The sequence below is a fragment of the Suncus etruscus genome, chromosome 16, assembly GCF_024139225.1.
Source record: "Suncus etruscus isolate mSunEtr1 chromosome 16, mSunEtr1.pri.cur, whole genome shotgun sequence".
NCBI classification, from domain to species: domain Eukaryota; kingdom Metazoa; phylum Chordata; class Mammalia; order Eulipotyphla; family Soricidae; genus Suncus; species Suncus etruscus.
Window position 1 is genome coordinate 4019933 of NC_064863.1, and position 11299 is coordinate 4031231.

The 11299-nt window shown below is 38.6% G+C and overlaps 1 protein-coding gene across 1 annotated transcript in view; it reads left to right on the plus strand.

Annotated features, from left to right (window-relative positions):
• The window catches only part of AQR (aquarius intron-binding spliceosomal factor), a 95310-nt gene extending 88457 nt beyond the window's left edge, over positions 1-6853 (plus strand). Inside the window, exons 33-35 of the mRNA XM_049789783.1 lie at positions 2020-2194; positions 2543-2656; positions 6425-6853. Of these exons, the coding sequence (XP_049645740.1) occupies positions 2020-2194; positions 2543-2656; positions 6425-6739 (604 nt within the window). The 3' untranslated portion in view covers positions 6740-6853. The remainder of the gene's footprint in view (positions 1-2019; positions 2195-2542; positions 2657-6424) is intronic.
• The last annotated feature ends 4446 nt before the right edge of the window (positions 6854-11299 follow it).

The window sequence follows — 11299 nt, forward strand, 5'->3', positions numbered from 1 at the left end:
TTGGTCAGGGCTTCAGTGCCCTTGGGTGGAGCATCTTCCAAAGAAAACGATTGGGGGGGGAGGAGCCCTGGGAGTCTCAACCTCCAACCCCCACCTAGCTAAGATCCATGAACTTTCGGGGGGGGGGGTGGGTTTGGCCCATTTGCGTGCACTTCTCTTCAGTGGAGATGAGTTCAGTAGGTCAATCAGGGCTTTGGCACCCGCGGATGAAATTGCTTCTGACAATAAAAGTTTGGGCTATATTATAAATTCTCTAATAACTTAGAGCACATTTTCTTTTTCAGATTTCACTAAACTAAGTAAATCTCCCTTATTTTTTGTTTTAATGAGCTATAATTTATGTAATATATATCTACTTTACCCTAATTTAGGTATACAATGTTCCCCTGTTAAATACATATAAATCAATGATTTTTACTATATTTTTTAAATTAATGCAGCTTTATTCAGGATTTTAGGATATTTTTACACCACCACCCCCACACACACAATTGAAATCTCATACACTTGTTCTAGATCTGTAGCGGTAAATCTTTTTTCTATTTTAATTTTTATTGTGACCAATGTGAATTATACAAGTCTTTCACAGTTATATTTAAGGTACATAGTGACAGTGAATTTAGTGGTAAATCTCTTGTTAGTTTGTTTTGTTTTGGGGCCACACCTGGTGACACTCGGGTTACTCCCAGCTTTCCGCTCAAAAATCACTCCTGGCATGGGGGACCATCTGGGCCGCCAAGGATTGAACTGTCCTAGGTCAGGCTGCGTGCAAGGACTACTTTTGCCCTATCGCCCAGGCCCCTGCAGTGATAAATCTTTAACACTATTGCCAAAAGGAATATGCTTTGTCTTTTGTCCTAAATAAATAAAAAGACATGGCATGGTGTTGGATAAGAAAAATTTTCTTCTTCCACACACTTAACATAACATACTATGTTAGAATGTCACACGGTGCATAACTTCTGATAACAAGAAATTAGATCCATATCAAAGCTATAAAGAACCAAAAAAAAGACTGAATTAGATATATCCCTTATTGTCTATTATTTCACAAAGACACAGACATTTATAAATATTACAATTTCTGCTCCTTTGACTATTATGCAATCTTTAATGCACTTGATTTCTGTAATAGTCTAATTCTTTCAGGATTAGGGATGATAGTAACATACTTTCCATGAAAATTTTTCTTAGAAAATACTCACACAATTCAGTAGTCATCCTAAAGCATGTCAAGGAAACAGTCTTGTATTTGAAACTTTTTTTTCCACTAACACATGTTTTAATTAATTGTGAAGTAACATGAATTAACATGTACACTATTTGAATTGATTCCATTCAAATAAATGAGCTCAAATAAAGCTTTAAAATAATTCTTGTTAAATGATGGAGAAAATCCTTTCCTCTCTCAAAGTCAGCTACATTTATAGTTGGATCATCCAGTTTAGCCATCTTTTAGCTCATGTGAACGTTGAATAATCACAGGCCAGACATTAAATTAAGTACTAGAGTAAATGCATGAATTAAACATGGTGTTGTTCTGTGTCATACTATATGTGTATTTTAATTATTATTATTATAAGTAAAAAAAAAAAAAAAGGAAGTAAAAAGTTTTCTAAGAATATAAAACCGGGTGGTAAAAGTCATCTAGGAAGTAAAACTTGACCTTACCTGAGCCTGGGGATTTGGGAAATGACGAAGTGGGAAGGACAGGCTCAGATTGGCAGAGTTGTGTTGACTCCAACCTTTCAAATCCGTACAGTTTTCATTTTGTTGTTTCTTCTTCTATTTTCCTCCCCAAAAAATAGTGTCTGGTAATAACAGAGCACTAACTTTCTCCTTTATTAGTCACAGCATTGATTAATGTACAGCTTATTAAGCTCGTAAGAAACCTGATTTTATTAATCATCATATCATAACAGGAATCTACATGTACAAAGGAATAGCAAATCTTAAGAGAGAAGCTATGAAAATATGGACTTAATCACTGAGTCTGCTAATCTGTTTTGTTTTCCAAAGAGATGTTCGGCGCTTGGTAGTGGCCATGTCTAGAGCCAGACTGGGGCTTTACATCTTCGCCAGAGTATCCCTCTTCCAGAACTGTTTTGAACTAACTCCAGCTTTCAGCCAGCTCACAGCCCGCCCTCTTCATTTGCACATCATCCCAACTGAGCCTTTCCCAACCAGCAGAAAGGTAGGTCATTTATATTGCATAGAGGACCTCATCTCAGAGATCTGATTATAACTTTGAGTGATTCTTACACCAGGAATATGAATGAGGTTTTCTGCATCCAAGTATTGTCGTAGGAGCTAGCAATCTTGACTTTTCAGCACCAGGGAATTAGTTTCTCTTATACATATCAAACCAAGAGCCTGATACATATACAAGTATACACCACTGAGCGACATCCTTGGCCCTCTAAAAAAAATATATATATATAAGCTTTGTGTTCTTTACACCATGACAGTATATAAGATGCAAATATGACTTCAATTGGAATATGAGCTTTTAGCTACACTTAACTTTCTTTCTGCCTTGTAGAATGGAGAGAGACCGTCTCATGAAGTACAAATAATAAAGAATATGCCCCAGATGGCAAACTTTGTATATAATATGTACATGCATTTGATACAGACTACACACCATTATCACCAGGTAAGTTCCCTCAAAATTGGCTTTTTTTTTTGTAGAAAGAAATTTTTCAATAAATTGCAAAATAATTTAAGTACCTATTTCTGTGGAAATCATTTATATCAAAGAAGATTGTTATCTATGTGCCAGGTAACAGTGTCTGTGTAATATCCACATTTGTAAGAACTCTTTTGTTGCTGTAATTGGATTTGCATTAAGTTCTGCCTATTTAAACCATGTTACAACATCAGTGCACTTATTAAACCATGTGATCAAGATAATAAGCATGTCCATAGTCCCAGAAGTTTTCCTCATGACCATGCGATGTCTCTCATCCTTCACCACTACTTTTGTACTCAAGGCAACCACGGACCTGTTGTCAGTTAAAGTTGATAGAGATTAAACTTCATTCCTGCCCATTTATGGAAGACAGATTTACCATTTTCTGTTTTTCCCTCCTAGCTACTTTATTCTTCCTGATTATTTTGAGGTTCATTCTTTCTTGCTTTTGCATACATCAGTCGTCCTTTCCTTTTCATCACTGAACAGTAACCCACCAAGTTTCCCTATCTTCCTAACTAGTAGTCGATACTTGGGCTCAGCACTCTATTGACCAGTTGTTACTGATATTGCTCTCAAGCCTGTGCACCATTTTTTCTTCTTTTTTAAATTACTTTATGTAAACACCCTGGTTACAAGATTGTTTAATATGGTTGGGTTTTATTTTTTTTTTTTTTCACAATTACATATTTTTTTGTGATTGAGTTTCAGTTTTACAACAAACAACATCCTTTTTGTGCCCTTTCTTGGGTAAAATCCTTGGGATAGAATGGGTAAGATATATGTATGCTTACTTTTGTTACAAACTACCAGCCTGTCTTGAAACTCTTTGTATCATTGTACATTCCCAGTAGCAGTGTGTGAGAACTCTTGATTCATATCTTCCCCCACACTTGTCACAGTTGGTCTTTTTATTTTGGTCATTCCAGTAGGTGATTAGTGATTTCATTGTGGCTTCAGTTTGCATTTCTGGGCTAGAAATGGGTAGTGGTTACTACCTTTCCAGCTTTGCCTACACAGATTCAATTCCTGACACCTGATTTGGTACTCCTAGCCCATCCAGGAGTGATCCCTGAGCACAGAGCCAGAAGTAGGCCCTGAGTACAGCTGAGTGTGGCTCAGGCACCCCCCAAAATTAACTTGTATTTCTCTAATTAAAGATGTTGCCATCTTTTCACGTGGCTATTTCCACCTGTGTATCATCTTTTGGTTTGTTATAGTCCCACTCCTAAGAGGTTCTATTGCGTTGTAAGAGTTTTTCATTCTGATTATAGTGCCCTTATCAAATATTCCTTTTATAAGTACTTCTCCTAATCTGTGGTTCATTTTTTCATTTGAAAGTGTTTCAAAGGACAGTGATCAATTTTTATGACATTGTAGTAAGTTGTTGCTTTACAATTTAGACTTTAGGATTGAGGGTGAGTAGTACTAAGGGACCATTCTCAGCTGCACTTGACCATTAGGCTGGTGGTTCAGTGCTAGGGCTGCTGGATCAGACTGGCAATGTACAGGGGCCTGCAGGGCCAAACCAGTAAAGTTTCTGAGGCCGTGTGGTACCAAGGATCAATCCAGGTCAGGCTCACGGAAGGCAAATGCCCGAACCACTATAGTATATCCCACCACTAATTCGTGCTTTTTATGTCTTGCAAGAGCGCTGCCTAAACCAGAATTGCATGCATTTTCTTCTAGGAGTGTTAATTTTATTGGACAAGTATAGGAATGACGCATTTTGAGTTGCTTCAAAAAATGGTTCAAGGTCGGACAGGGAAATCCTTCTCAAATCTGGAGTGAATGTGTGGCAAGTGGAATTCCAACTATATGGTCCACCAAGCATGTAGAGCTCGGTTGGCCCAGTGACTCAGTACATGTGGGCCCAAGAAGCCTTGAGTTGAGTATCATGAGGCGTGGTCCCCAGAGCCCATGAACACTGCTTGAGAGATCTCCCCCCCCCCCCATACCACTCCTTGCCACAAAAAAGTAAAATGGGAAAGAGGTTGTGTTTTACTCATTTGTTTATAGCTATACAAATATTTCAGCTCCATTTTCTGAATAAACTATATTTTTCACAATTAACTTGCATTGAATTAAATTAAAATTCAATCAAATTAAAATTTAAAATGCAATTAAGTTAAAATTGCATTTTAGTTTTGAAATTAAAAACAATTTTTAATTGAGTTAGTGACATAGTTTAGAATATGCAGCATAGCACTTTGGTATTTGTACAAGTTTCAAAATGACTTTCACAGTAAATCTAACTTGTGCACCCCTTCTACTGAATCATGTAGTTACTGGTGTTTTTCTCTTTGTGATGAGAACTTTAAAGATATTGCCTTGTTATTTTAGTAAGTAAATCCATTGGCTACATGTATGAGCCTGTGTCAGAGTTGTATGTTCTTTTCTGTTGATCTGTTTCTTTTGCTGCTGCATGACCTATTTTGGTATTGGGATTTAGTTATTTAGAATCTTGAAATTCTATGTGAGTACTTTAGTTTTATACTTTGGCTGTCCTGTTCCCTTTTTTCTTTATAGTGTAGAAGCAACCTGCTGTGGTTTTAATCAAGGATGTTTTGGAGAATGCTATTGCTTAGCATCAGTTGGTAAAATTAACATATTTACAATATTGTTTTCTTTCCAGAAATCGGACACTCTCTCCGTTTGTTTAGGTGTGTTTTGAATTATCTTATCAGTGTTTGACACATTTAAACACTCTTACACACATATATGTACGTATGTTGTATGTTTGGCTTGCTTTTATTTGTGGGCCATACCCAGTGATGGTCGGGGATGACTCCTGGCTCTGTGCTCAGAGCTGACTCCCACCAGTACTCAGTGAATCATATGTGGTTTCAGAAATTCAATCAGCATTGGTTAGATGCCAGGCGAAGCCTTATCTCTCAGACCCCCATGCAGTTAGTCCTGTTGTGACATACGTCCTAATCTTCACTGGTACTGCGAATGGTGCTTTTTAAAAAAAATTCTATTTCCTACAAGAAAACAGGATGGAGGAGAGAAGCCAAGCCATAGTCCAGAACAAAGAGGGAACAGGCAGGCGTGCATCTAGAGCTGTCTAGCGTTGTGGGTTAATGCCACAAAAAGCTTTACCGCACCTTTGCCTTCCTGTATGGCCTTGGCTCAAGGCTTCTTTCCTCCTCAGCCCTCACAGGCCTCCTTGATTGCCTCTTTCTTAAGTTGGAGTTGGCAGTTAGTCCTAATAAACCACTATTTTTCTGAAGTGTTCCAGCAAAGTCTTTGGCTAAAAGAAAAAAACTTAAGGAGCTGGAGAGATAGCATGGAGGTAAGGTGTTTGCCTTTCATGCAGGAGGTCATCGGTTCGAATCCCAGCGTCCCATATGGTCCCCTGTGCCTGCCAGGAGCAATTTCTGAGCCTGGAGCCAGGAATAACCCCTGAGCACTGCCGGGTGTGACCCAAAAACCACAAAAAGAAAAAAAAAAAAAAACTTAATAGCTTCTTTTGGTATTTTTCTCTGAAGATGTAATATGTACTTTGGTGACCATTGTGTAAGATCTACGTAAGTATATTCCAAGGCATCAGCAAAGCTGACACTGTTATTATTCACATTGGTATATATAACAGAAAAATGGTCAGCAGTGTTGGGGAGTGCTAAAGGATGATCTGTGAGGAAGTTTTCACATGAGACCGTGACTTTGTAAGTAAGCATTTCTTCATCTTGAGGTCCTATTGATTTTTTTCTCTTTTTCTTTTCCCACCAGACTTTATTGCAGCTCCCACCTGCAATGGTAGAAGAAAGTGAAGAAGTTCAAAGTCAGGAAATAGAACTGGAAGCAGAAGAAGACTCTGTGCCTTCTCAGTCTGATGTGACACCAGGTGTGACAGATTCCAGCTCCAGCCAAGAAAAGCCTGCCCCTGACACGGAGGCCAGTCTCAGCCAGAGAGGAGCCACTTCCGACCCAGAAGATGCCCCTGCTCTCTCCGGGGTCACTGCCACTGAACCAGGACCTGGAGCTGATCCGGAAGAAGCTGATGCCCCTCAAGAGTCCACATCTGTCCCAGCAGAGACCAAGTAGCCCTCGGCAGGGAAGACATTCTATTTATGAAATGCAAGGAAAGCTATTTTGTAATGTTTTACATTTACTTCTGCCATTTTGATGGCACTAGTAAATATCCATTCCTCATTTTTTGTATCTCATTTTAGTATTTGTTTTCTTGGATATATTAAAAAGGTATGTAATGTATATGAACAACTTCAGTTTTATTTGTTTGGGCAGAAGAGTAAATGACCCTTTGATACTTTCATTAACTGATATAGCTGTAGAAAAAAATTAAAAGATTTCTATTGAGAAAAGTGTCACATTTTTAGCAAAATTGTTCTTTTAAAAATGATGGAATACATTGCATTTAAGCAAGCATCCAAAAATGGGGAGAAGGCGGTTTCTTCTATTTTAATATCAGGTGTCCAGATCAGATTGTTTTTACCTCCCCCACCTTTCTTTACTCTTTAACTTGATGAAAAGACACAGATGGACTTAGCAACTTGGCCATCTCTAACGAATCTTTGAAGAAGTAAGCAGGAATTACACTGTCACTGAAATGTTTGTTCCTGGCATTCTGAAGATATATGAATTTCTAAGGAGATTGAACCCAGAAAGTCAGGTCAAAATATTTTTGAGTGACTAGTATTTGCTCAACTCTACCAACTTGTAGTGGTGGCTGAGTTAGACTCTCATCTCAACAATGGCTTTGTCAGACGCTGGGGTGATCATTAGATGAGGAATGGTTTATGAAAGCGATGGGCTAATGAGGTAAAAGCCAAGAAAATGTACGAGAAAATCAGGTCTGTTTGTTATCAGAGTAAGAAGTGATCCAAATAGTCTATTACATAATTTATCTGATTATAATCATTTCGTAGCCAATATGGGAATTTATATGAATAATTGAATTCTTCGTAATGGTAAAGCTTCTACATGAAGCTTTACATTTTCCTGGAACAGATAGATTTTCTTTTCTACTTCTCTTAGTGGATATAAATCAGGAAAACTAGCAAACATTAACTGCTTTCTCATTAAATAAGCCATTTCCCAAACACTGTTATTACTCTGTCTAGCTAAGTAATGGTACTTTTTTCCTTTGCTGCTTAATTTGCTGTAACTCGTTTAATCTTCAATTACATTTTAAAAGATAATTTAATTAGAATAGGATAGATAACTAAGTCCTCTGCCTTTGTCAAAGAAGTAATCGGGGAGTGGTAGATTTTGGGTTACAGCTGACGATATTCAAGTCTTACTCATGGCTCTGCTCAGGGATCTCCCAGCAGTGCTCATGGGGCCATATGTAGTATCCAGAGCCAAATGTGGGCCGACCACTTGGAAGTGCCACAACTGCTATGCTCAGGGATCATTCCTCGTGGTACTGGAGGACCGTATATGGTGTAGGGATTCAAACTGGGGTCAGCCACATCCAAGGAAATCATCTTACCCTTATACTATTTTTAGACCCTCATCAAAGAAAAATTTTGAAGGCATGATAGTGGTGGGATCTGGATTATTTGAAATAGTTCATTTGTTGGAAGGGATTGTCATGGAATTTTTGTTCTCTTCAAATAGCCTCAGACATTGAAGTAATTCTGCTCTATTACATTAAAATTGTTAAGTATCACTGAAATTTAACATACCGATTTCCAAGATTCCATTAGGATCATAACTAAAAGTCCCATTTTCTGTCACCATACATTTCTCCTTGTCCTGATTTTTGTCCAACCCTTCTGGTTTCTTAGTTCGTTTTTGTTTCACTTGGCTCATTTGTTGTTTTCTATATATGCCATGAGTAAAATTGCTTCGAGTTTATCTTCCTCCATCTGACTTAAGTCACTAACCATAATACCTTTAATGTCCTAGGTGATGTTACAGGATTTTAGGAGCTGGAGAGACAGTACAAGCATAATGTATTCACCTTATATGCAGCCAAGCTATGTGTGATCCCTACCAACACATATGGTCCCCTAAGATCACCGGGAATGATCCTTGAGCATAGACTAGGAGGAAGCCCTGAGCACCACTGCCTGGGACACAAAAATCGAAAAGGGAAAAAGAATTCCAGGATTGTAGCTTTCTTAATAGACGAATAGCATCCCATTGTGGATCTTGTATGCCATTTATGTATCTATTTGTTAGTGTGTGGATACTTAGATTGTTTCCATTTCTAGACTATTATAAATAGTACACCAAATATAGTTATAAGAATGTAGAGACATGGGCCCGGTGAGATAGCACAGCGGCGTTGGCCTTGCAAGCAGCCGATCCAGGACCAAAGGTGGTTCGAATCCCGGTGTCCCATATGGTCCCCCGTGCCTGCCAGGAGCTATTTCTGAGCAGACAGCCAGGAGTGACCCTTGAGCACCGCCAGGTGTGGCCCAAAAACCAAAAACCAAAAAAAAAAAAAAAAAAGAATATAGAGACATATACAGGGCTTTCAAACCAGGGCCTCCCTTACACATGGAAGGTTTTATATTTTTCATTTCATCGATTCATTCTCCACATCGGTTTTTATTGAGGTATCCTCAATTTCAATGGTACTGATAGTTTCAGACTTTCCATTGCTGATACTCAAAGCTCACCAGGGCAAAATCCCAGCACCATTATTCCTAATTGTCTCTTCACCCCCTGGGCACAGCTGGGTGTGAACTGGCACCTAGTTCACAACTGGAATTTTAAAGAAACTTAAGAGAATTATTCTTAAATAATGAGAGAACTGAATCAGAGCATTAACCAGGATAGCAACGATAGGCGTGGGATAGAATCCAACTTTGCATGCCTGGAGTAGTGGTTTTTTTTTGTTGTTGTTTTGTTTTTACCAATTATTTTATAAAGTCAACTTCACTTTCATTTGATATTACCGGAGAATCAGGCACTCTGGCCATGTGGCCATTTCAGATGCATGTCCCCTTTGATCTCTATCCTGTTTTCATCTTTGAACATGTCATGATTTTAAAATCTATTTTTAAACGCAAACAAAATGATGCATGCCAAGAGAATGAGCACAAAATGAAGCAATTCAAGCATTTAGACTGTTTTTCACAAAATGCTGAGTGAAGAAAGTTCATTACCAGCAGTTGAGAATAAATAGCTCCATAGATTTGGCAAATGAATGAGGAGATCTAAACACTATCATGTCTTGGAGTTAAAAGTTGGAATGTTTACCTAGAGAAATGTTCTAAGGGGCTGCTCATTTTTCTATACAAAATAAAATTATGACCAAAATACAAGTTTTATCTTGTGCAACAGACTGAACTGTCTTCCGTTTTGCTAATTTGCTCGTCAGCATTAGCTTTTGACCTGGGACAAAATTTCTAACTTCACTTGGTCCCAGTTTTTATTTATAAAATAAAAGATTTTATGGGGCCAGAAAAATAGTACAGTGGTTAAAGTGCTTGTTTTGTCATCTCTTTGGTCATCTGAGCACCATCAGGAGTGGTTCCTGAATGCAGAGCCAGGAGTAATCCCTAGGCATTGCAGGGTATGGCAAAAATAAAATAGCTCTGATCGTTAATCAGGCATCGTTTATAACACTTTCTGAGCATACTTATTTAACACATTCTATTTTCTCCATATCATTGAAATAATGTAGAATAATTTCCAACTTTTTTTGCAGTTTATTTATTAATTGATTGGTTTTTGGCCCACCCAGCTATGTTCAGGGGTTACCTCTGGCTCTGTGCACAGAAATCCCTCCTGGCAAGCTCGGGGACCATATGGGATGCCGAGAATTGAACCAGTCTGTCCTGGGTTGGCCACAAGTAAGGCAAATGCCTTACCACTGTGCTGTCCCTCTGGCCCCATAACTACCAACTTTCTGACTTAACACTGCTTTACCCTTATCCTGAAAGAAAGGGCTAGATGGTGGTTGAGTATTTTGCTTTACTGAGAATTATTATGTTGCAACTTTAAGAATGATTTCTACTGATGTTAAAACTCCGGCAAGCCAACATCCTTCTGGATCCGATCCTTCATGGATAGCATCAATTCTCAGTCCTCCGTTCCCCTATCTCCACATCCACTCTCACTGTTTTTATTTCACTTATCTTAGATGTGTTTTCCCCCTTGCAGTCACTCCAGTGATATTTTTAGATATGTCTTCAATTAAAATAAGGTCAAAGAAAAACTTCATGCTAACCCCTTTGCAGGACCCAGAAGAAGCAATTAAAGACAGGCAGTGCTTGTGCTGCTGTGAAAAAAAGCTTGGCACTGGATTTTGTAATTAGGAAGTAATCATGATCATAGATACTTAAGAAATGCAACTAGAGCTGTACTGAAAATACATGTCTTAGACTTCTTTTTTCTTCACTCATTGGTACACATTTGTGTTATTCAACAGGATCCAGAAGTTTGGGATGCTTCTGTTTTTTGTTTTGTTTTGAGGGGGGGCACACCTGGCAGCGTTCAGAGGTTACTCCAAGCTCTTCACTCAGAAATTACTCCTGGCAGGATCGGGAGACCATATGGGATGTCAGGAATTGAACCTGGGTCAGCCGCGTGCAAAGCAAACACCCTCCCAGCTGTGCTATCACACTGGCCTCCAGTTTGGGAAATGTTACTTCTTGGCACAAACCAAAGTTCAGTTCCCTGCAACGT